At 37.8% G+C, this 26,703-nt stretch overlaps 2 protein-coding genes across 3 annotated transcripts in view; one reads left to right on the forward strand and one right to left on the reverse strand.

The window, feature by feature from the left end:
* pcsk5b (proprotein convertase subtilisin/kexin type 5b) overlaps positions 1–11,245 on the forward strand; it is a 76,907-nt gene extending 65,662 nt beyond the window's left edge. Inside the window, exons 32-37 of one of the 2 annotated variants that reach the window (XM_084087252.1) lie at positions 2,403–2,636; positions 2,940–3,117; positions 7,374–7,582; positions 8,526–8,629; positions 8,894–9,083; positions 10,277–11,245. In XM_084087252.1, the coding sequence (XP_083943378.1) occupies positions 2,403–2,636; positions 2,940–3,117; positions 7,374–7,582; positions 8,526–8,629; positions 8,894–9,083; positions 10,277–10,701 (1,340 nt within the window). In that variant the 3' untranslated portion in view covers positions 10,702–11,245. The remainder of the gene's footprint in view (positions 1–2,402; positions 2,637–2,939; positions 3,118–7,373; positions 7,583–8,525; positions 8,630–8,893; positions 9,084–10,276) is intronic. The other variant, XM_084087253.1, reaches the window with a different exon arrangement.
* Positions 11,246–11,932: 687 nt separating this feature from the next.
* rfk (riboflavin kinase) lies at positions 11,933–15,419 on the reverse strand. The gene is made up of 4 exons (XM_084087256.1): positions 15,031–15,419; positions 14,002–14,153; positions 13,542–13,644; positions 11,933–13,415 (listed from the first exon to the last, which is right to left on the reverse strand). Exons 1-4 carry the CDS (start codon positions 15,110–15,112, stop codon positions 13,267–13,269), a joined length of 486 nt encoding a protein of 161 aa, XP_083943382.1. The 5' UTR covers positions 15,113–15,419; the 3' UTR covers positions 11,933–13,266.
* Between the last annotated feature and the right edge of the window lie 11,284 nt (positions 15,420–26,703).

Raw genomic sequence — 26,703 nt, forward strand, 5'->3', positions numbered from 1 at the left:
TGATTGTGGGCGAGAGTGAGTGATTGTAGGCGAGAGAGAGATTGTGAGTGAGTGAGTGCGACAGTGAGTGAGTGAGTGATTGTGGGCGTGGGTGAGTGAGTGAATGATTGTGGGCGAGAGTGAGTGATTGTAGGCGAAAGAGAGATTGTGAGTGAGTGAGTGCGACAGTGAGTGAGTGATTTTGGGCGAGAGTGAGTGATTGTAGGCGACAGTGAGTGCGACAGTGAGTGCGACAGTGAGTGCGACAGTGAGTGCGACAGTGAGTGCGACAGTGAGTGCGACAGTGAGTGCGACAGTGAGTGCGTGATTGTGGGCGAGAGTGAGTGATTGTAGGCGAGAGAGTGATTGTGAGTGAGTGAGTGAGTGCGACAGTGAGTGAGTGAGTGATTGTGAGTGAGTGCGTGATTGTGGGCGAGAGTGAGTGATTGTAGGCGAGAGAGTGATTGTGAGTGAGTGAGTGAGTGCGACAGTGAGTGAGTGAGTGATTGTGAGTGAGTGAGTGATTGTGGGCGAGAGTGAGTGATTGTAGGCGAGAGAGAGATTGTGAGTGAGTGAGTGAGTGCGACAGTGAGTGAGTGAGTGATTGTGAGTGAGAGTGATTGTGGGCGAGAGTGAGTGATTGTAGGCGAGAGAGAGATTGTGGGTGAGTGCGACAGTCAGTGAGTGAGTGAGTGATTGTGGGCGAGAGTGAGTGATTGTAGGCGACAGTGAGTGCGACAGTGAGTGCGACAGTGAGTGCGACAGTGAGTGCGACAGTGAGTGCGAGAGTGACAAGTGATTGTGGGTGTGAGTGAGTGAGCGAGCGAGTGAGTGAGTGAGTGTGGGCGAGAGTGTGGGCAAGAGTGAGTGAGTGAGCGAGCGAGCGAGTGCGTGAAAGAAAGAAATGTTTTGGTAACATTCAATCTATCATGTTACTGAGTGAGTGATTGTGGGCGAGAGAGAGATTGTGAGTAAGTGAGTGAGTGCGACAGTGAGTGAGTGATTGTGGGCGAGAGAGAGATTGTGAGTGAGTGCGACAGTGAGTGAGTGAGTGATTGTGGACGAGAGTGAGTGATTGTGGGCGAGAGTGAGTGATTGTAGGCGAGAGAGAGATTGTGAGTGAGTGCGACAGTCAGTGAGTGATTGTGGGCGAGAGTGAGTGATTGTAGGCGAGAGAGAGATTGTGAGTGAGTGAGTGAGTGAGTGAGTGAGTGAGTGAGTGAGTGAGTGAGTGAGTGAGTGAGTGAGTGAGTGAGTGCGACAGTGAGTGAGTGATTGATTGTGGGCGTGGGTGAGTGAGTGAGTGATTGTGGGCGTGGGTGAGTGAGTGAGTGATTGTAGGCGAGAGAGAGATTGTGAGTGAGTGCGACAGTGAGTGAGTGATTGTGGGCGTGGGTGAGTGAGTGAGTGATTGTGGGCGAGAGTGAGTGATTGTAGGCGAGAGAGAGATTGTGAGTGAGTGCGACAGTCAGTGAGTGATTGTGGGCGAGAGTGAGTGATTGTAGGCGAGAGAGAGATTGTGAGTGAGTGAGTGAGTGAGTGCGACAGTGAGTGAGTGATTGATTGTGGGCGTGGGTGAGTGAGTGAGTGATTGTAGGCGAGAGAGAGATTGTGAGTGAGTGCGACAGTGAGTGAGTGATTGTGGGCGTGGGTGAGTGAGTGAGTGATTGTGGGCGAGAGTGAGTGATTGTAGGCGAGAGAGAGATTGTGAGTGAGTGCGACAGTCCGTGAGTGATTGTGGGCGAGAGTGAGTGATTGTAGGCGAGAGAGAGATTGTGAGTGAGTGAGTGAGTGCGACAGTGAGTGAGTGATTGATTGTGGGCGTGGGTGAGTGAGTGAGTGATTGTAGGCGAGAGAGAGATTGTGAGTGAGTGCGACAGTGAGTGAGTGATTGTGGGCGAGAGTGAGTGATTGTAGGCGAGAGAGAGATTGTGAGTGAGTGAGTGAGTGAGTGCGACAGTGAGTGAGTGAGTGATTGTGGGCGTGGGTGAGTGAGTGAGTGATTGTGGGCGAGAGTGAGTGATTGTAGGCGACAGTGAGTGCGACAGTGAGTGCGACAGTGAGTGATTGTGGGCGACAGTGAGTGCACCAGCGAGTGCGAGAGTGAGCGAGTGATTGTGGGTGTGAGTGAGTGTGGGCAACAGTGAGTGATTGTAGGCGAGAGAGATTGTGAGTGAGTGAGTGCGACAGTGAGTGATTGTGGGCGACAGTGAGTGCGAGAGTGAGCGAGTGATTGTGGGTGTGAGTGAGCAAGCGAGTGAGTGAGTATGGGCGAGAGTGTGGGCAAGAGTGAGTGAGTGAGTGAGCGAGCGAGCGAGTGCGTGAAAGAAAGAAATGTTTTGGTAACATTCAATCTATCATGTTATCATGATAGTCACTCACACCACAACTGTTTGCTGATATCATATATGTCTGTTTTTTAGAATGTGACAAGTCCTGCCTGACGTGCTCAGGTCCTCACCCGTCCTCGTGCCTCACCTGCAGAGCGAACATGAGGTTAGATGTTAACGGGCACTGTGAGTTCTTCAGCGACTGCTCTTTGAGCACATTCATGGGTGAGGACGGGCAGTGCCAGTCGTGCCACAAGAGCTGTCTCCGCTGTTCGGGCGCGAGCAAAGAGCAGTGCCTCAGCTGCAGCCACAATACCTTCCTGCTCAGTAAGAACTCACTTAAACACCAGACTTCATTTTCCAGTGTGGGAACACAGACAATGAAATTAAACTTCTCTAAATGATCACACTATAAATGTTAAAATCTAAGTAACAAAAACTAAACTGAAATGTGAAATGAGTTTTAATAAAAGTCTTAAGATAAATAAGCTTCACAAATGCTGTCACTTACAAGTTCAAAATACAAGATGTCTGAAGAGCTGCACTGAGTAATATTTATAGAAATGCAAAGTTTACCATTATACATGCTCAATGAAATATGTTGTACACATTATTTTTGTCATTTTATAGATCAAACGTGTGTGTCCACGTGTCCCAGTGGTTACTATGTAGATGAGAACAAGCAAGAGTGCATTCAGTGCCACGTGAACTGTGCGTCATGCCGTGGACATCACAGTAATGACTGTGTAACCTGTAAACCAGGCCTGCTTCTGCACGGACACAGCTGCTTCACCTCCTGTCCTCCAAAGTATGATATCAATATTTATTGATTTTTATTTCTTAAGAAAAAATCAAGCTAGGTTTTATTTAAAGTGCCACTACTATGCTATTTTAAAGGTTCCTTATTTTGTTTTGAAAATAGATTTACATGCATCCAAGTTCAAAAAACACTTTCTTATAATATACATTGTGCATCACTTCATTTCTTAAAGAGTCTGAAAACGGTTTGTTTGAAGATTCAGTCTCTCTAAACCCCTCCTTTCTGAGAGCCTGCTCTGCTCTGATTGGTCAGACGGTCGAGTCTGTTGTGATTGGTCTGCTGCTTACAGCGTGTGTCGGAAATGAAACGCCTATTACCATATCTGAATTTCAGCTCCGAAGGCTTCCACAGCGCTTGATGCAGTGATACAAGCAGTAACTATGTAGCTAGTTTTTCCATATCAATTCCAGCGCAAGTCCTCATCGTTTTGAAATGCATATGCAAAGTGGATTCCCAGCGCTGAAAACAGCTTCTTCTGGACATTTCAACAACACGAACCAAACTCTTCCAGGCCTCAGCTACAACTACAACGTGTTTGAGGGCGGGTCAAAGTAGACGTTGTTCACGGGCAGCCAATGAAGAGCATGGGCTGGCATTATGCAAATTTGTTACGTTGTTATATAGGTATGTTCCTGGAAGCGAGACTGGAATTGCTGACGACTCATTTCATGCAAAAGCAACAATTGGGATGTTCCAGGATCTGTCGTCATTACAGTCCTGCACTCATGTCATTGTGCGCTTGAGTAACGCAGTCTCTATTGTGGAGGACTGTCTCTCTAATTAGTATGCTGTATGTCACTTCGGATGAAAAGCTCCAGCTAAATGACAAGTTACTGACATTCCTTCCAATTCCTTCCTTCCTAAATGAGCCATTAGGAGTTGAAGTACTAGGCATTTATAATGTTACAAATGATTTCTATTTCAAGTAAATGCTGTTATTTTGAGCTTTCTATTAATCAAATAATCATGAATATATATATATATTACTAACTACCTACCTACTAAAATATATATTATATTATGGCGCTTTTCCACTGCATGGTACGGTTCGGCTCGGTACGGTTCGACTCGGTGCGGAACGGTTCGGCTCGCTTCGCTTTACCACTGCGTGGTACGACTCGACTCAGTACGCCACGGTTCAGCTCGCTTTAGCTCGGTTGCTTTTCCACTGCAGTTAGTACCGCTTCAAAGTGGGTGGGACTGATCGTTATAGTTGCCGTCTCTACTACCATGACATCATCATATTAAATGCGAATTTTTCATTCCGTGTTTCCCCATCCGCTCCTCGGCAACCAACGAGAGGAATGTGCACCTCGTCCACTGACCACGATTCAGCCATTTCTTTTTTGGAAGTTTATACTCTTTTTTTTTTTTTTTTTTTTTTTTTTTTTTAAGCAAATACTTTTAAAACAGGCGCTACAGCGCTGGCTGTTGTCTACTGGCTATTTAAATCTAGCGGGTTTAGTGTCTCGTGTCGTAAATACAATGACGCTGGTAGAGATGATTCTGTCTGACCAATCAGTGATCTGCAGTGTTTTCACGTCACATTTTAGTATCGGTACGGTACGCTTGGAACCTCAACAGAGGTGGTACCATTTAAAGCGAGCCGAAGCGAGCCGTACCGTACCGTACCATGCAGTGGAAATGCGCCATAAGTGAGCCGTACTGAACCGAGCCGTACCATACCATGCAGTGGAAAAGCGCCAAAGCGTGCCGTACCGAACCAAGCCGTACCGTACCATGCAGTGGAAAAGCGCCATTATATATATGCATATACATCTAGTTACATCTCGAAATTATTCCACCCCCATTGCAAATTAGTTTATTGGCAAAATTTACAGACTTTTAGTTGTTTGCAATGAACAAATCATACAAAAGTAATTAAAACAGCTCAACACAACATATTTTTCAAGTGCTTTCCCCAAATTCAACTGAAAATGCAACTTTTAATGACTTCTGCTGTCTCAAAATTATTCAACCCCTTCATGGCAATCTTCTTTAGTACTTTATTACCCTTTTGCTGTTATGACCTGCTGCAAATGAGATGTATAACCAGACACCTTCTGGCAGCGTTTCTGAGGAATCTTAGCCCATTCCTCATGAGCAATGGCTTCCAGTTCAGTAATATTCTTGGGTGCTGCAACCACCTTCAAATCCCACCAGAGATTTTCTATGGGGTTCAAGTCAGGTGACTGTGATGGCCACTATAGAATCTTCCTGGACTTCTTCTCCAACCAAGCCGGAATTTGAGGTATGCTTGGGATCATTGTCCTGTTGGAAGGTCCCAAGCTTCAGCTTCATTGACGGCATGACGTTTTCTCCTAGGATTTCCTGATATACAAAATGAATCCATCTTGCCTTCCACACACTACAGGTTTCCAGTTCCAGAGGATGCAAAGCAGCCACAGAGCACCACCATGCTTAACTTTAGACATTATTCTTTTCTGCAAGAGCCGACTTTTCTTGTGCTTTTGGGCCAGTAGTGGTGTACGTCTTGGAGTTCTGGCATGGAAACTGCATGCGTTTAGTACTGTGCAAGCTGAAACATCAGTGCATGTTGCCACCAAGTCTTGCTGCAGGTCTTTCACAGTCACTCAAGAGTATTTCTGAACCTGCCTTCTCAGAAATCTGGTTGCAGCCGTTGATAGCTTCCTGTTTCAGCCCCGTCCAGGTAGTGTAACCACTGTTCCTTTAACTTTGAACTTGCAAACTATGCTTCCAATGGTGTCTCTATGAACATTTAGTGCCTTCGCTATCTTTGTATCATGTTCCTTGTTTGTGAAGGGTGAAAATATATTCTCTTAAATTTTTGGACCATTATTTTGAGCCATATTTCTAACATGCTGTCAAACGTGACACTCAACAAACCTACCCAGTTCAGGTATTATGGCTCAAGCACACCTGGTGCAACTAATGAAGCTCTTGATTATTTAAATCATGTATGCTTGAGACAACACCTGTTTTGCAGATTTGTGCTGTTGTAAAGGATTTTATTCAGGGGGATGAATCATTTTGAGACTGCAGAAGTCATTAAAAGGGGTTGAACAATTTAGATTACAACTGTGTATATGTGTATGTATACACTTACAGGCGCCAACATTTTTAAATGTAAATAACAAAATGACAATAGCATTAGCATAAATAAACGGTTACTTCAACCACAATAGACCTTATTCACAGCAGTGCTATCTTTAATTTTTAACAGGAATGAAAGCGAGGCTCTGAGGGATAGTCATACATCTCTTCAGTGGGTTGTACTGCTATTTAGTGTGTTTTTTGGATTGTTCTGCTGACGAGACATTTCAAAAAATTAGAGAAAAAAGAAAAATCTATAAACTATATAATAGAGAGTAGATTGTTGAAAGGCCATAAATGGACATTGTGGATCCTCTGAGGTGTTTTCCATGTGTCATAAGACTCACATTAACAGACAGTGCTGTTATCACTATCACTGCTCACCAGAGCATGTAATCCTGTTCTAGCTGAAACAAATATTTTACCATTTCAGTTTGCGTCCATTTTGTGCAGCAAGATGTCCCATAACTGCCAGAGAGGTTTTTCTACTCCACCTTCTGGAGGATTTTAATAGATGCTTTTTTATTTGCAAGATGGTGACATTATCCTATTCTAATGTGCGTTGATGGGAAAAGAGAGAAACTGCAAAGTAATACTTGAAACACGAAGGTAGCAAAAGTAGATATTTTGGTTTCACTTTATTTTGATGGTCCCTTTAACACATTTTGTTGTCTATAAGTAACATTTTACCTACATATCTACTAACTCTCATTAGAGTGTTAGTAGAGTATTAGTAGATTGGTAGGGTTAGGGTTAGAATAAGTTGACATATACTTGCAAAGTTACTTATAGTCAGTAGAGTGTCTGTTGGAGGACCATAACAATAAAAAGTTATCAGATATTAAGCGGACATTCTACTAATACTCTACTGAGAGTTAGTTGACATGTAGTTGCAAAGTTGCTTATAGTCAACAGAATGTTCAAAAGGGACCATCAAAATAAAGTGTTACCGATATTTTGCATAGGCAAAGGTGAAATATATAGTTTAGGATTCATTATACTGAAACTTTTGCCACATTGATCAGAATCAGTTATTCCAAAATGCCGTGTAATAATAATGCTAACCGAATTGCTTTTGATGCAACTAAAAATTTACACATTTTGTGATTTATTAATTCCCAAAATAAAAAAGCATTATTCTTTAACCCATATATGTATTTCCCCTGCAGTTTCTTTGTAAATGCCAGCAGAGCATGTCAAGCGTGTGATCACACATGTGAGGAATGCCTAGGAAGCAGCGGTTTCTGTCTCAGTTGTAGAGAAGGATACTCTTTGTTGAGAAAGTCTGGACAGTGTCTTCATACTTGCCCCTCGAATTATTTCGTTCACTTGGACAGAGAGTGCAAAAGATGCCACGCCACCTGTAAAACATGCAAGGGTAAGACTCATCACATGACTACAACCCTCTGACACATGTACCATTGTTTGTCGCAGTGTTGTTCTTAAATTCATTAGTTTCAGTAAAGTGAGTAAATATCAAACGATCTGAAACAGACAAAGCAATAATAACACATGGTAAAAACATTGTTACTCACACTATGGGCCCTATCATACACCCGGCACAATGCAGCGACAGGCAAGTGTTTTTTGCTAGTTTCAGCCCGACGCAGTTATCATTTTCATGTCCTGTGCCACGTTGTTTAATTAGCAAATGCATTTGCACCCATTTGTGCGCCCATGGGCGTGCTGGTCTGAGAACGAGGTGTGTTCAGGCACATTGTTGGCGCGTTGCTATTTTGAGGCAACTGAATAGACTGCACCCTTTGACCAACTGAAACCTGGTCTAAAGTCAATGGCGCAATATTTTTTTTTGTTATTTAAAGAGCGCGTTATTTAAAGGGAGCTTAGTTTCAATAAAAGCTGTTTTGGACTAAAGAGGAAGTTTTGTGTTCTGAAACTTGCAGGATATTTTTATAGGTCAATGCCAAAAGATCCACAGATTGATTTCTCAATTCATGACGCCTTTAAAATACTCACTGTTTCAATAGTATAACCACAAAGATGTTAACAATATGATGTTAATTTATTTGCACTTGTTTTTAGTGTAAAACAATCACTTACTAGCACTTTCTGTTTAAAGTTTAATTAATTGTACAACTTCATTGTCATGGCAAAATAACGGCTAGCTTTACATTCTGCTTTCTACATTTAAAGCCTCCAAAAAGCCCTATTCCAATCCATTGCAAGTCCCTAAACATAACCTTGATTTTTACTTCTTTACAAAAAAAACAAGGGACAAAATAATTGTTTGTATCAGAGTGAAGATATGATTTGAATACCTCAACATGATTAAACTAGTCTGTGGTGTCATGTGTGATCAGCAGGCTCTGGGGCGATCTCCTGTACATCATGTTATGATGGTTATAAAATGATTGGAGGAATCTGCTCATCTACATGTCTAACCGGAGATTATCCCATTCCTGTGGTAAATGTTTTTTTTAAAATACATATTTAACAAATCAGTCATGTACTAATCTGATTATACTGTGTGTATACTTTCAATGTGGCACCAACACCTTTCGAAATGTAATTTTCTCTTTGTTTGTTTATCTTTTATTCACTTCATTAAAAAGTACACTTAATAGTTAATAGTTGAGTGTGTGGACACACCTCATTCTCATTAATGGATTTGGCCAGATACTTTATTCGAGACTAATTTTCTTTCTAACATTCTTTGTGTTTTGCACAGAGTAACACATGTGGAACATGTGACCCATCCTGCACTGAATGTAAAGGCCCGGGACCCTACAACTGCACCTGGTGCCCTGTTCTTCAGCGCCTCTCGGAGGATGGGAGGTGTCTTCCCTGCTGTGGAGAGGAAACATTCAGGGATTCCTCAATAATCCACTCGGAATGCTGCCAGTGCCACGGACTGAATGGTACAAGCTCTAAATGAATTCATTATTGATTATATGCTTCATAGTGATTTAGTTTTTACTGACATTTTATAATGTTAAAAAAATTATTATATAAATAAACGATTATTTTTGTTCTTTTTTTTTGTTTGTTTATTTTTCCATTTTAATTCTAGTTTAAGTTTTAGTTATTTTATGTGCTTTTGTCTTTTGTTTTTCAATATTTCTATTTAGCTTTAATTTTTATGTCAGTTTTAGTTCTTAGTTTTAGCACTTCAACTTTAGCTTGGCAACATTCTAATTGATATTTTATTTCTGTTAACATTTTAATAGTTTTAGTTAACAATATCAACACTGATATTTAAACTGCTTTACAGAAAAGATAATGATTTTATATTTATATTAATATTTACTGAATAACTCATGAAACTGACAACAAAAATACAAGCTCACACTTCTGCTCATAAACCCAGACACAATCAACTCATGAACTTCTATTGTAAGTGCATTTTTTTTTTGTTAGTTTAAAAACTGAGGTGCAAATTGAAATGTAATGACAACATACCATCAGTGTTTGGTAAGTTACTTTAAAAAAGGAATTAATAATTACTATTTCAACAGTATTAGATTACTGTACTGATTACTGTTTCTAAAAAGTAGTGCATTACTAACTACTTTCTAAATCCCATATCAACCTCGACCAGTTGAACAGTACAAGATAGAAATGAAACTGATTCTTTCAAATAAATGATAATATTAAATTGTATAAATTATTCTTGAACTGACTAAAATATTCAAAGGGAGGAGGTTACATTAAAAACGTACATTTTAACATTAGACATTCAATTTTGATGTTAAATCCACTATTGATTTATTAAGAATTGTTTTAGTCTACACAGTATTTACATCAGAAGTAACTGTTATTAAATTACAGAAACATTAAGAGTAATCCCTCACTTTACTTTTCATGGGAAAAGTAATTAATTACAGTAATGTTTTACTTATTAATACATTACACCCAACACTGCATGCCATTTAATGAGCCATCAATATCAATCTGTAAGATTCGCATAATATTCTTTAGCTACTGTATCGTTAGATAGCACTACTGTAACTCAGTGGCAGATATTATTAAATTATGCTTTTGTACATTATTCAAGGAACAATTGAATACTCCTGCAGTCCTAAATGTGACCTTTAACTTTTCTCTTTCTCAGATGAATGCATTGTCGCGCTGAACTACAACCTTTTCACCAACGATCCAGCGACTTTGGGTCATCCTGGCCTTGTTGTTTTCACGTTCATATTTGTGTTGGTGAGCTTGTGGCTTGCCATTTTTCTCTTCCTGCATTTTCGGCCAAGGTTCACCACAAAGCCCGTCGTCAAATCAAATGGCTATGCCAAAATCCCAGACGGCCCGTTCACCTCTAAAACCCTCAAGGACAGTATACAGGCGGAGTATTGCGATCGAAACGAAGGCCAGGAGGAGGAGGAGGACGAGGATATCGTTTACATGGGGAGGGACGGGATAGTGTATCGGAAGTTTAAATACAGCATGTTGGAGGGGGAAGAGGAGGAGGAGGAGGAGGAGGAGGAGGAGGTGGAGCTGGAATATGATGATGAGATGTATATTATCACATAAAACATCAAAAGTGTGCTTACTTTCTTTGAAATGTGCATAACAATACTTTATTTATTAATATTTTGACATGCAGAAACCCACTAAGTTTCATCAATCAACCATTACAGAAATTGTTTACCCAAATATTACAATTTTGTCATTTATTCACCATGATGTTGTTCTAAAAAACACTTGTGACCATTTATTCTGTTCTGTGGAACACAAAGGAAGATATTTGGTAGAATGTACAAGCTCTTCCTAGCTAACTCTAGCTAACTCATCTACTCTTATGGAAGATAGCCACTTGGATTGTGCAAATGCAAATATAAGTTACATTAATCATGTGGTGGTGTCATCAGTATATGCTCAAGTCATGCCTGTTGCTTTATGATTGTAATTAAGACCTTGTGAATGATTTATTGTGTAATGACGGCAGTCCTTTTCAAACAATAGCTGATTATTCAGCCTGTTATCTACATGATGAATTGGGCAATATGGCTTGTTGTTGTGGTTTATGTCAGTTAAGTTTGATTACTTGATTAAATTAACAGTGCTGATAACAGTGCAGTTATATGTAGAACTGATCTTCTTTATATTTCACATTCATTTTTTATAAATTTAGCATAGTAAACCATAAACTAACCTTTCAAACCCTTGAAATTTACCCTTGAGTGTACATAACCATTCAAAAGTTGGATTCAGTATAGGATTAGACGACTTGTAAAAAATAAAATAAAAAAAAAACGTACTTTTGAACCCTAGTGTACATGTGACCCAGGATTAGCAGAGTCAGGTAATCCATTAGATCAAATCCAGCTAAACTTTTTGATTGCATGGGAAACCCTTACTAATGTCAGCTGATATTATAGGCATTGTGTGCAATGAACAAAATTAAATCAGAGCCAGTTCACTTAGCCTTGAGGATATCTAAAGCTGTTTTCAGAATATTATCTTTACAGCAGCCTCTCACCCTGAAGATGGACAAATATTTAGCTACAATAGGCTACGGGAAATTATACCAGAAATCAAACTGAGTCTAATCACAGGATTCTGTTTGTGAAAGTTATTATATTACTTATTACTGTAATTATTACGTAACCAGATGAGGAAGACTGACAAGATCATGTAAAAATAGATCTGTTACTATTACCACAGAACTAGAAATGATTCATTTCTGGTTCACATTTCCCATCTCTATCATTCATGTGACATCATGAAAGAGTTACATAACAGACAACAGTAAAACAACACATAAGGCATTTTTGTTTAATGCTTACAAGTAGGTATTAACATAGAAGGAATGCTTGGTTGTGCACTGTATGTTACATATCTAAGGCACTGCCCTGACCAAAAAAAACCATGCATACAGTACCGAACATTTAAAGCAGCAGTAGTTTAACATATAAAGGTCCTGTCTACACATATTTGTGAGGATTACAGCATTAACATAAAGTATCGCTTTCCTGTGCCTATATTAAGATGTGGTCACATGTGGCGAAATCAAGTCATTTCAATAGGAATCCACGTGATCTGAATTTCGCGCGAGGACGGAAAATTTCCTCGGATTTCACAACGGGTTCAAGTCGGTCACGGTGATTCCCTTGCTTTGACCAACAGAAAGCCGATTGGTTTGAAAGTTGTGTGAGCTGTGCTTCATACATTGCTACACCATTGACAATTAACCTTTTTTGCCCACGATATTTCACTAATGTGACCAACACCTTTACAGAGGATTGCTGTAACGTTTCAAGCATGCATTATACAGGAAAACAACATGGAGAAACGGGTAAATCAAAAAGACATTTGTAAACCTTAAGATCTAACTTGACTCAACTGTTTGTTGAGTGTCTTTACAAATGTAAAACTCCATTAAATGTTTAACCAAAGGAAAAGAAAAAAGGCAGCCGTTATTTTATGTGAAGGTTTAGTACTAGTGCATATGTACATAGTCAAAACATACTGAACTTCTGTCCACTCCACACACCAATATGTAAGACCACTCCAGTACTTATGTACATCCAGATAATGTCTTCATTCACTGTTTGTTCTGTCTATACACTCATCGTACAACAACCTAGGCTTTAACTCTATCTCAACCTTGGACTTCCACCTCTACTCACAGTTCTCTGAGAACCATAAAACACATTAATTTCACCTCAAAGAGGAGGACCGCCGATTTTGACTATTGTTAAAGCGTTTTATCGATGTAAAGAGTCTTTCTTAAACAATAATGAAATTAAACTGAAGGTGGAGACAAAACAATCAAAAAGAGGAATATATTTTGACCCTCCCTGACTTAGTATCACACAGTATCATTGCGAGAGGTCTGTGGTAAACATGGAATTCTGGGAAGGGCTCTGTGACGTTTAATGTGAACTGCATTGATAATACCTCAGTCATTCTAGTAACTGAAATCCTTCTTTTATCTATATATACACAGAAGCAAAAGCTGATGAACATACATACACACACATATAGTGCCTACATTTGACCAAAGCATCACTTGGGGACAGACATCTTTTTTCATAAATAACAAATTGAATATGGAATAAACAGGCTTTAAATATGTGCTCATGACAGTGAGTGTTACAGTCGATGACCGTTCAAGATCTGATTGGCTGTTGTTAATACTGATGTCCTGAAGAAGTTATCCTCTTTTAGTTTCAAGTGTTCAGGCAGGTCCAGCTTTGTCTTCGCCTCTTCAATGTCACTATGAATCGCTGCTATCAACTCATCTGTGAGGAAGACACAGCAGTGAGTTAATTCAACCGTGTGAACAAGTTTGTTTGGTTGGGTGAACAGGGTCAAAGAGATCATGTGATGTGGGAGTGATTTCAAGAGAGCAGCTCAGTGCGTCTTACCAAGCGATGTGAATCCTCTCTCAGGGCGAATGTAGCCAACCATGGCCACACTCAGTATCTGACCGTAGAAATCTTCCTTAAACGTGTGGATCACATGCGTTTCCTGTCACACAGAGCGACAAATGCATGATATTTGATATCAGACTCAGGTATAATGTACTAATTATTTACGTCACTATTAACATTTAATGAATGCAAAGATATCAACTCTTCAGCTTGTAGATCAGTGGTTCTCAATTCCAGTCCTCGTGACCCACTGCTCTGCACATTTTGTATGTCTCCCTTATTTAACACACCTGAACCAGATCATCAGCTCATTAGGAGAGACTCCATGAACTGAACTAAGTGTGTCAGATAAGAGAGACATACAAAATGTGCAGAGCAGTGGGTCACGAGGACTGGAATTGAGAACCACTGTTGTAGATGTTTGCACCCTCTAGAAAGGTTGACATGGAAATACCATAGACTTCTTTGTGTTTTTGTAGTAAGGGTTCCAGCCGATGCTCATCACCATCTTGTGAATGTCTCCGTTATCCACACGAGCCCATCCGTAGTAGATGCCGGTGCTGATGTCAGCGGGGAGATTGTCCACAACCGACTCTGGGAAGTTTGCTGAGATCGGAATGGAAAGAAAACATTTTATTAGGATGTGCGTTTACAAAATATATGCCAAATATGGATCTACACACAAGTATTTAAGTAGTATTAGGGCAGAGACTGTTTCGATCATGTCATTTGAGCCGCAAGTCTCTGATTGGGTAATGTTCTTTGATGAATCAGGGGTAATGTAGTTTTTCCATCCCGCTGTTAAATATAATTTAAGAAAATGGTTTAAATAATGCAATCTGATGGCTTCAACATACCATCGATTAACCTCAGAGCTCACAGTATAAGTCTGTAAAGGTTTATAAGGTATGATTAAACAAAAAAATCAATTTCCATTTTGAGAAAATGAATGGACTGTTGCTCTATTATGCAAAAATAATTGACTGTTGAAAGTGGTGGGCTGGTGGCTCATAATCAAGTATTTTACGGATTCACGTAACGTAATAGATTAATTTGGGCAGAACTTTATCTGAAAGAACACATTCATTACAACAAGTTATCCTATTTATTGGCATCGATCTTTACAACTAAACTGAATATCAAATTGTGGCGGTTTAATTCCGCGTGACATATCAAATTTAAGTTTTAACTCATAAAGCGCAGACATTTTCAAATGATTGTAACATCTTGTGTTTAAAATACTACTTTACGAATTTTTTTCACCCAAAAATGATTTACTCGTATCGTCATTTTAAGCCGAATGTTAGCCATTGACGTCACCACCGTACACTTTTATTGTACCTTTTCCCATTCAACAAAAGTAACACTCACTTCTGTGTCTCACGGAAGAAAGTCAGACAGCTGATGAACAACATAAGAGTGCGGAAATTATGTCAGGAGTTTTATTATTTGGATGAAATGTTTCTTTAAGTGTTATTCTCACCTGTTGGGATGCCCAGGTCTTTGCTTCCCCGTCCGAATCCGTGGATAACCTTCCCCCGGCAAAAATAAGGCAAACTCCTCATGTCAACGCGTTTAAGAGATTCAGAGAGCCAGACAGGTGTCCGCTTCGGTGAGGACAGTGACCCTTCTTCTAGACTCTTCTCTCTTATCTAATGCCCGGTTTTTTATACAGGAAATATCAGTTTTAAAATGAAGAGCCTTGATGTCTCAGTCCCAGCTGTTGTGAATCTTGAGACTAAATGAAGAAGTGAATGAAGAAGAATATCCTCTGAGATACCACAGGTCTGTAAACTGCTCCTTACATTATGTGACCGGTCGGCCAACTGTGAGTGTCGCACGTCATACTAGCAGGGGGTTTTTTTCCCCAACGACCTTGCTACGTATTTCCTTTAGGATTAATTCAAAATAAAAGTCCTGCAATTTTACTAAGACAAATACTTTTTCCAATAGTTTTTTTTTTTGTACAAATTATTTAATTCAGTTCGTACGACTTTAATTAAGTGACTACACAAAAATTATAATTTGTAGATATTTTTGTCCGTTCACAAACGATGGCAGGATTAATAAAGTAGGCTACACATTATCAAACTAACCAACCTCGGAGACCTTCCCAACTCGTACTGCATGTCATCATGACACAATCTGTACAAAAGGTCTGATATCATATGATTATTCGAGACCTTTGCATTAGTCATATATTATATACATATATATATATTGTTAGATTTAATTACCTCACCGTATAAATAGCTTCAGTATGAATTTGAATTATGAATTAATTTTATGTTAACGTTTATATATATATATATATATATATATATATATATATATATATATATATATATATATATATATATATATACATATATATATATATATATATATATCGTTTTTCTGATTATAATAATAACAAATTATGTTATTATAGTAATAACAAATTACTATATATACAATTTCTCAGTAAATTGCTACTATTCGTTTGCATTTGAGTTTCCGATAGCCATGCATGTAAATTAGTTTACTTTAATCCAACCCATAGTCTCTTATTCCACTCTTGTTCCCTAAAAGAAGTCAGTGACCAGAAGGTGTCGCTATTTATCTGGAGGTGTGAGGTATGATGGTTTATGAGAGTGCTGTGACATTCTCTCAATCATTCTTCCATCAGTTGAGTATGTAACATAAGATTCCTCTCATACTCTTTTAAATAATAGCTTTTTCTTGCATTAGCCATGTCGTTAAATTAAGATTATTAATTTATCAATTTATCAATCATTTAATTTCAAATTAAAACATATACGCAATCTCATACAAAAATACATTTGCGTTCCATTTTCAAAGTCCTTAATCCACTGTTTTAACACTAATAGCCTACTGTTTTTACCAAAAAAATAAAGAAATAATTAAAAAGAAAAAATGACGGAAAAAAATTATGGAAAGAATCTTCAAATATTAATACAATTAATATTCATCAATATTATAATATCGTCAAGGGGTTATGTCAATTCTTTTGGGGCAAATTATCATGTAACAGATTAAAACCTAAATAAATTTTTTTTCACAACTCTTTACCACGAGAGCAGTGTCATCACTAGTTTAGAAGGGCTTTAGCCCCCTAAATTTCCACCCAGCCCCCCTAAAATTTGCGATTAACTAAAATGTACACTAATTGTGATCGCCTCAGTCCCCTTTAAAACTTATAGCCTATGAAACTGCAGGCTTTCGGCTCGTCCCCGTATTATGGTCTGCTTAATTCAACGTCTTCTTCAATCCGTATAGCGTAGTGCCGGCAAAAGCAGAGGACAACGTGTGTGCATTTATTGATATATTGTTTTGATGTCTGCATCTGTGTTGTTCTTTGTCATAAATGCAGTTTACATAATATGATGCGGGAACAATTCATGTAGGTTTCCCCATCCACTGTAAAATCTGGGCTAATTATTTATTTAGGCCTATTTCCTTTCATCTAACTGGCATGAGACTTGACTTTTCCATCTTTTGCTATACTTCATAATTCAGTGCAATACAATTGCTATATATATATATATATATATATATATATATATATATATATATATATATATATATATATATATATATATATATATATATTAATATTAATTTATATTCAAAAGAACTATAAAAGGGAGTGGAAATGGCAAATGAAATACTGAGTGGTCCTCTGCAGCCATCTACTGGTTATAGTGGTCATTTTCAAAATGGGAAACTTTTTCATAATAAAAGTGTTAAAAGTTTTCCATCAGGTGACAGAAATCCTCCACTAAATATTCAGGGATTGACTTGATAGGTAGTGTAGAACTAACTGTATTGCCTACAATAGTATACAAATAGTATATTTAATTATTTTCATATCCTCCCATATATGTCATATCCTCATTGGACATCCTAATATAGAATCGCCCCTGCGTGGGAGATTTATCATATAATTTGTATTATGTTGGATATAACTCTTTAACTTTTAAGGTTAAATTAAGTTTAATATTTTCATACAATCTCAATCTCACAATTAGACTACATCCTGTGAATAACCATGCACACATAACAGTAATGCTTCATATAACCCTGTGCATACAACCCGTACCTGAGTGCTAGTTCATCCAAAAATAAAAATTCTGTCATCTTTTACTCACCCTCAAGTTGTTCCAAACCTATATGAATTTTTTTCTTCTGCTGAACACAAAAGAAGATATTTTGAAGAATGTTGGTAACCAAACAGTTGAGGGGACTATGGAAGTCAATGGGGCCAATCAACTGTTTGGTTACCGACATTCTTCAAAATATCTTCTTTTGTGTTAGCCTATAAAGCCTGTACAGAATATTATTGTGTGTTGGTGTGGATGCTAATATAGATATTGTTAGTTATTGTTCTTGGTGTGAATGAAGCTTAACCCAGATGCTGTGAATTTTACAAGTAACTTTACAGTCAAAACAGGCACCATTTCTTATACTTTTTTTCCACTATAAAATCACAATGAAACTAACAGCACTTTTTTCCTGTATTGTGATATACATCCGAGTGCAACAGATTACAGAATAAAATGTAGAGCAGGGACTTAGTTCTATCTGTCATTCATTTGTTGATTGGATTTTGAAATTTCAGTTTAGCACTCAAAAAATGAAAGTTAGGGTTAGGTTTAGGCTAAACGATTGGAAAAGTCTGACATAAGTGACCAGAGAAATCAATGTATATACGTTTGTGTATTAATGTATGCAAAATCTGTCATTATTTATTTACCCACCCTCATGTTACCTTCAACACACAAGTGAAACTTAAGCAAGAAAAAGCTCAGGAAAAAAAGTAAATCACTCTAAGGAGTTAGCTGGTGTGGCAGTGTATCCCGTCAGGCCCAGGTCAGTCTCTGAAAGCGATGAACTTCCACACACCCACACTCGGAGCATGAGACTCACTGGCTGTGGTTGCAACACAGCAGTAATGAAGCAGGTAATGCATGCTTAATGAAGCATAAACGCATTTAAACACAGCTACACGGGAGAGATTAACAGCTTGTATACTCACATTATACACCCACTTCAACATTATTACAGAAGCAGTCTCTCTCTAGCTCTCTATAGTTTTCCCTCATACACACACACACACACACACTCCTCAAACACACCTGTGAATAAACATTCAACTGCTATGATAGTCTCTTGCCATCTGTTCATCTCTGCCCCGCTCTCCTCTTACTGCAGCTACAGCGCTCACAGACGATTGATCGGGCTGATAATAGACAGGGCAAACGTCCTCAGTAGATTTGTTTAATGTTTTCACTACTATGGCCTTTTGCCTCTTTTATTAGACAGAGATCATGGAGAGAAACGGCGAATCGGAGTGAAAACAGGTTGCAGGCTAGATTCAAACCTGCATCACTTGTGTGAGCCCAGCCTGATCTCACGGCAATTCGTAAGAATTCTACGAAGTCGTACGAATTCATACGACCTCACTCGTACGAATTAGTATGATTTTTGCTAAATCGTACATATTTTACGAATTGCCCAATTCGTATGAATTCATACGAATGACCTACCCCTGACCCCTCCCCTAAACCTACCCATCACGTGGGTTTAGACAAATCGTACAAATTCGTACGAGTGAGGTCGTACGAATTAGCCACCTTTTTATCACTCGTACGAATTCGTACGAATTGGTCGTGAGATAGCGTTGGTGAGCCCCACAGCTCAACACTTCTGGCACTACGCCTTGGGATAGTTCACCCAAAAATGAAAATTATTCCAAATGTACTCACCCTCAAGCCATCCTTGGTGTATATGACTTTCTTTCAGCTGAACACAATCAGAGTCATATTAAACAATCCCCTGCATGGCTCTTCCCAGCTTTATAATGGGAGTGAATGGTACCTTGGTTTCTGAAGCCCATCCATCCATCATAAAAGTAATCCATAAAACTCATGAGGGTTAATAAATTCCTTCTTAAGTGAAGCGATGGGTTTTTGTAAGGAAAATATCCATATTTAAAACTTTTAAACTATAATCACTGGCTTCCGGCAATAGCCTTAAATGCGTTCACGAGAGAGTCGAGTTCCGGCGGAAGTGTGACCTCTGACCCGGCCTAGCTCCTCTTCTTTTATATTGAAAACCTCTGACATTTTTCTTTGAAACTTCTCGTTTTAGACTTCTAATTCATGACTGCCATTTTGTTTTGCTCTATCCTCTGCACTTCCGCGTTCGGCAATTCTCACCTAAGCGTAGGCTCCTCCTACGTGAAACGTCGGATCAGAGTTCACCCTTCCGCCGGAACTCGACTCTCTTGGTAACGTGTGACGGCCGTTGCCGGAAGCCAGTGATTATAAAGTTGTAAAAATTTATATTTTTCTTACAAAAACCCATCACTTCACTTCAGAAGGCATTTATTAACCCACTGGAGTACCAGAACCAGGATATTATTTAATAAACATAGTCATATACACCTAGGATGGCTTGAGGGTGTGTAAATTGTGGGATAATTTTAATTTTAGGGTGATCTATTCCTTTAATGACACTGTAATGGAAAAAAAACAGCCTAGATACCTCAGGTTTACTTGCATTATCTGTACATCGTGAGTGCTGAATACTAAAATTCTGTTAAAAAATATATCCATTTATGAAAATATTGTGTTTTTAAAATATATTGGATGTCATACCAAAACATAGTGAATGCTTGTCTCAGGATTAAACCTTCCAGTAAAATACTGAAGGGAATCAGGGTTTCATGAAAACTGCTATGGCGTCCTTTAAGCACACGTGTGAAAAAGTGCAGTAAAAGTTGCCCCCACTCTGTGCAAAGTGTGCTAGATGAAAAAGTACAAGTGCCACAGCACAGAGGGGGTACAGAAAGCCAGACTTTTTGATTAATACTCCTCTAAATTAACTGTTTACTCTACAGACTCTTAACATTCCCAGATTATGATAATTTTGTGACAGGCAGAGAGATTGATGTTTGAGAGCTTGTTTTAATTAATGGTTTTGTTTGTCTCCGGAGAATGGATTTTTTTTTTTTTTGTTCTTTTCATGGTTGCTTTTGAACCCTTTTTTTTTTAAAAGAAGCTTTACAGCGATGTAATGGGACCCCCATGTGTGTTTTGAATAGAAGTGAAAAAGTGTCTACAACGATTATTTCGTGTTTGAAGGAGAGGCTAATCACACATGCCGTCATGTTTGCTTTTTTTAACTTTATTGCTGCAGTGTTTATCGCATTTTTATGACTTTTGAAATGATCGAAAACAAAATTTGATTGTTTTTGAGTGTGTGTGCGTATATAGCGCAATTGTTAAAATCTCTTATTTATGTGTTTATCGTCGAATGTACCATATTCCCTCAAAGTTTTAAGTAACTTTGTTTGAAATGCACTTAAAGTAACATTATTTCAAATCTTGTTTATGTTCTCATAATCATAATGACGGCTTGTTATGTCATTTCTTTATTAAAATGCACTTACATATAGATTTCAAAATGAACAAGCATTGTTTAGTCTTTAATCTAAAAGTTACCTTTTAGAAATGACTTTTGGTTTGATCATTTTTTTTTTTTTAAATGATATGGGTCAAACGGGATACAAAATGCTTTCTTATTGTGACATTATCATTTCAGTTTGTTCACTTCAGATGTAGATTGACGTTTTGTGAGGTTAAGTATTTCAGAAGCTCAATTAAACAATGAATTTTGAAAAGTGACAGCAGTTTTAAAAATACTGGCATTCACTAGTTATGAAGGAATGTGAAGGACAAAGATGTTGTCACCTAAATATCATTTTTTTTTGTAATAGTTAACACATTTGAAGTTGCATTGTGAAACATTACAAAAGTTTATTGTGTGGCGAATGACACTCAAGAATAGCACATTTCATGCTGAGAGTGAGAACCCACAATAAAGTGCATATGTTCTCCATATACTCTGAGAGATGTTGAAGAAGAACTTTATTTAGTTGTATGTCCTTGTAGGTCATTCCACCGGAAATACTGACAGACACAGATAAATGGAGAGGTTGCGGGGAAGGCAGGGAGTGAAGAAGAGAGTAAGGGGGGAAAAGTAAAGCTGACAGGAAAACTGTGTGCAGCCATTGCATTATTACCATCTCTAGGACAGGATCGTTTTTCACCACAGATACCCTGATGAGAGCTCTGACAATATCTGGTCTTGATACCCGTCTTAGTAACACTCTTCCAAACACGCACACACACTTATGTTATGTAAATCTCTCTGCCAGTTCTAGTAATGGTGATACCTAAACACAGGGCCTTTGTCAAGGACAGTCAGCAATGTTAGAACCCTGTGGTATCACCTATATATTTGGCTTGAGTGTCAAGACGACCACCCATTAAACAATTTGAGTGATAAATCTTTTATTATCCAACAAAAATTGATTTTTGCCAGGAACAACATTTTTATTCTGCCTTGTAACCTTTCTAAATATGTAATGTTTTGTTTTGTTGTGGTTGTACATTCTCTCTCTGCGGGCCCTCCACAGGTAACGGCTGTTAAACAGTGAATTTCGGCTTCTCCGACCTGCCATCATTATGTAGAATCGCCTAAGGTCCAAACTCCTGCTCGATAACTCATGCCCCGTGCAAATTCCCATGCAAACACAGTCAATGCAAAACACATTTCCTGCTGTCAACAACATCGCTGGCGAGAATCAATCAACCGTTCATCCATTTACACTCTTTGCATACCCTTATGTCAAAGAAAAAAGCGCTCCGAGACTCCGCAGCTCTTCTGAGGCGATCGTTCCATCGTTCTGAAGAATCCATCAAGCCGCGTTTGATTGATAAGTCTGTCTGCGCGCACAGCAGTACAGCTACAGCAAATGGGGTGGCAAAGCGCGAGCTGACATAATGCAAGTCTGCGCAAGTTTGGGAGACAGACTGAGCACGTCCGTGGGGGGTAAAAGTTTGATGCGACATGCTACAAGACACACACAGCACTCGTGATGGCACACACACAAGCTTGCCCCCCTGTCCAACCCCTCCGCGAACACGGAGTTCAGCGTGTCTTTGGAAAAGTATTTTAGCGCTTGACACCATTGTGGATTTTACGTCGGGATTTATTTTCAGATTTTACAGAGTGTGTTTTATCAGTTGTGGCACAGTTGTTTTTGGAATAAACTTTTGATGCATCCAGCTGTCAAATACTTAAAACGTGGACAATTGTAAAAAAAAAAAAAAAAGAAAAAAAAAAAAAAAGAGAAAAACAAACCAGTAAGGTCTGTTTACAGCAGGCTACACCAAGGACGACTGACATTTTAATAATCGTTCTAATTCTAGAACATAAAACGGAACTAAATGTGCTTTTCACTATACTCCAGTGTGACTGAATGCAGAAAAAAAATGTATTGAAGATTGAGGGAGCTATAGATTTTGTGTGAAAATATTTTATTTTTATTTTTTGTTTAAAAATCTTATAAATGTATGAGGTGGCAAGGTGGGCACACATTATTTATACAATACTTTAGGTAAAATAATATTTAATTTTTTTTTTTTAAAAGTCTGAGTTAATATTTGTTCAAAACAATCACTTTAGCAAAGTTTGTACAATTTTCTGTTTATTTTGATAAATAAAATAATTCATTTTTGTTCAATAACTATACTGTCATTAAAATATAGTAATATAAAAATATATTTTAAAAATACAGAAACAAAATTATATATATAAAAAAAGAAGGATTCTGAAAGCATTGGAGATCCCATAATAGTTTAATAGGCTATAGATTTACAGTAGCAGGCTAATAATAAATTATATTTTATTATATGATATGATTAATATCATATTTTTAAATAATGGTTTCATTATAAATATGGTGATTATCTCTAAGGTGCATCTTGAAAAGCGGATATTTTGGAAAGTGCTGTAGCAAGTTTTTGTGCAATCTAGTGGTTTAGAGGAAAATGAAAATCAAAGGCGTCTTTTACCCTGGTGCGCCTTTAGCACCCTTGTAATATGGAAGCTTGTTTTCGCCACTGAATAAAAAATAAAAAAGGTAATTGCGACTTTATATCTCATAATTCTGACTTGTTTTCTCACAGTTGCGAGTCACATCTCAACTTTCTCGACATCCTGACTTTTTTCTTATGTTATAAAGTCAGAATTGCGAGATATAAACTCGCAATTGCGAGTTATAAAGTCAGAATTGCGAGATATGAAGTTGTAATTCAGATTTTTTTCTCGTAATTACGAGTTTATAGGCTATGTCGCAATTCTGACTTTACAACTCACAATTGCAAGTTTATATCATGGAATTCTGAGGAAAAAAAAGCCAAGTTGTGAGATAAAAAGTCACAATTACCTTCATTATTTTTTATCCAGTGCATGGCGGAAACAAGCTTCCATAGAATAATGATATCATTGGAATCACTTTCAGAAATATTTTCAGAACAACTTATGAATAATTACGACATTGACAGCCAATCAGAGTTGAGCTTGAGCATTGAAAGCGGCAGGCAACCGAACTTCACTGTACGCATATAAACAAAACGTACTCTGTGGGTGTGGATTAATTATTATCTTCTTAAATTCGGCATGAAATGAAAATGCATATCATTCTTACATTTAAAAATTTTTAATCAAAATGTCATAAGTGGATATTCTACAGACTTCTCTATGATGACATATGCAGGACTTCTCCAATCATACAGACGTTAAACTCCGCCCTTAAAGCGCACATTCATGACAGACACAGATGAATGGAGAGGTTCGCTTAGTTGGGGACACACAATATTCAACATATATCAATATTATTGATTTGACTGCACTGACTCTTTTTGATGAGAACTGAACTGAGCTGAACGATGACATCACTGTTTTTCTGCAGAACTGCTTTATAGATGAAATGAACTAATTTGATAATTGATGATCTTTAAAACGGAACAACGGAATCAACACTAACTGACTTCAGCTGAACAATGAAAGTTTTCTTTTAGAGCTTTTAGACCTAAATGAACTCTGTTTGCATCATTGAATCATTTTCCTGTTGTCACTGTAAAGCTGCTTTGAAACAATCTGTATTGAATAAAGTGCTATATAAATAAAGGTGACTTGACTAGACATTCATCTGCCTCCATTTTTTAACGGAACACCCATTTCTCATAGGCGAGAATTCATCAATTCCAAAGGCGACCTTTCCAATTTGGAAGCACGTTTCAAAGAAACAATGTTAAGTCATATTTCACTCTTAACAGTATATTTATATACCACTATCCACACATCACAATGTGTAATTTCGATTTTGACGTTTAGAACTTGCAAAAGCTCTGACAAGTTTATCATTATTTTCCAGAGATCTCATAACATCGTGTTCAATTGACATCTGGGCAAGTGCGGCCAGTCTTTCTTGCAACATGGTGGACCGCAGGTATGATTTTATTAGCCACAGGCATTAGATAGAAATTATGGGGAAAAAATTCTAATGAAACTAAACCTGCCAGTGGCCCAGTATGCAAAAGTCGTAATTTCACTGTCTAGGTTAACTATAGACCCGATATAGTCCGGCTATGAGTAACCCACTTCTAGCCAAAATAACCTTGAATTTGGTTACGTAATTTTTAGCAAAATAACTTGCGAGATGTATGATATTACATCATGTCGGCAAAGTAAACAGTGATTACAAGGTGTTTGGTTTAATTTCTTCACTCATTTCATTTCTTTATCTAATGACTAGTCTATTCTTGGGCTATGGTTTAGATGTCTATTAAATTTTCACTGACAGCCCAAATTTTGCCTTGTTTCAGCCTTGACGTCTGGGCTGGGTTGGACGGCTATTAGACGTCTTTTAAACACAAAATTGCTTGCTGGGTGGGTGCTGGCAAATCATTGTCTTACCGAGTGAGTCATTGAATCATTCAGTCAAACGATTTGTTTAAAACGGCTGATTCTTTCAGGGACAAAGCAACTAACCGTATTTATAAATGAGTGGTTGAGTCATTCATTAGACCATTTGTTCAAAACCGCGGATTGATTCAGTAACAAAACAGCACTCTACATCTCTATATTTATAAATAATAAAAACAAGAACTCATACAGGAAAATTTTTTGCCCTATATATCTTGAATTTTGGGGGCATTTTTATGAATTTTTTTGCCGTTTTTGCCCTGAGCCCCCATTCATTTTCCGACCCTGGTGTGTGTGCATGGGCGGCGGGGCTCTTTACTGTCAAAATCCAATCAACAGTTGCGCTCAAAATAATTAATTGGTTTGAGTAGGACAAACTTAAATTAAACTAATTAGTTCAGTCAAATTAACTTTTATGAGTATTTAGCACTTTCTTTTTTTTTCAAGTTCACAGAACTGATATATTTTAAGTAAGCTGAACTGTTTCATTGTTTTGAGTTTTATAAAATGATTTATTTTAATTTAAACAAACTTAAGTTTAACTGAAACGGCTGGGATGTCTATTTCCCAGCATGCTTTGCCGATGGCACTTTAATGGGAGAGTAAATGCTAAAATTAAGTGTAATATAATGTTTTTTGTGCAAGATTAATGTTAAGTGGGAGATTGAGTATTAATAATGTTTTGTTATGCTAATTTAGAAGAATTTCTGTTAATGTTGGTTTTAGGATCTTTACCATCATGGTGACAAGTGGTGCATGTGGCTTGATTTGAGAGCAAATAAAATCTTTATATTGTTGCACTCATGCAGCAAGTGATGTATAACGTACTATTGTTAGCATGATAACATAATAGTATGTTAGCAAACTAGCTTGTTAAAATTGTAAGTTAATACTAACGAAAGTGTTCACATTGAGATTACATGAAGGTTTTAAGTTAAATGTATGAAATAGTGTACTCTGATTTTAATTGTTCTTAACTTGTGAAGTTAAGTGAAACTGCTTCTCGAACAAGAAAAAATGTAGGGTAGGACTTGATTTTGTCCATTGGTAATTGATTAGATCATTGTTGTTTGCTATTGCTGCGATCTCATGTGAGAAACAGGTTTTCCCGCCCTCGCACCAGTAAACAGAGAAGAAAAGAGATGTCACTGCAAATGGAAGGGGAAGTTATTTTAATTTAGATAATGATGTGCACAGATAAAGCACAGTATAATAAATATTACAATATTCCATAAAAAATGGTCAATTTTGATTTTACTGTGACTGAAGAGCCTGTTATTTTTAATTAGTCTGAAATACCACCATGTTTAATTTA

Source organism: Abramis brama (assembly GCF_963993115.1).
Source record: "Abramis brama genome assembly, chromosome: 16".
Classification (NCBI taxonomy): domain Eukaryota; kingdom Metazoa; phylum Chordata; class Actinopteri; order Cypriniformes; family Leuciscidae; genus Abramis; species Abramis brama.

Excerpts from the sequence above, each read along its gene's own strand:
- rfk (XM_084087256.1), bottom strand. The coding sequence starts at position 15,112 with ATGAGGAGTTTGCCTTATTTTTGCCGGGGGAAGGTTATCCACGGATTC. Across the intron at positions 13,645-14,001 it reads AAAACACAAAGAAGTCTATG|GAAACGCATGTGATCCACAC; the intron begins GTATTTCCATGT and ends TCTGTGTGACAG. Across the intron at positions 13,416-13,541 it reads GAGAGGATTCACATCGCTTG|ATGAGTTGATAGCAGCGATT; the intron begins GTAAGACGCACT and ends TCTTCCTCACAG.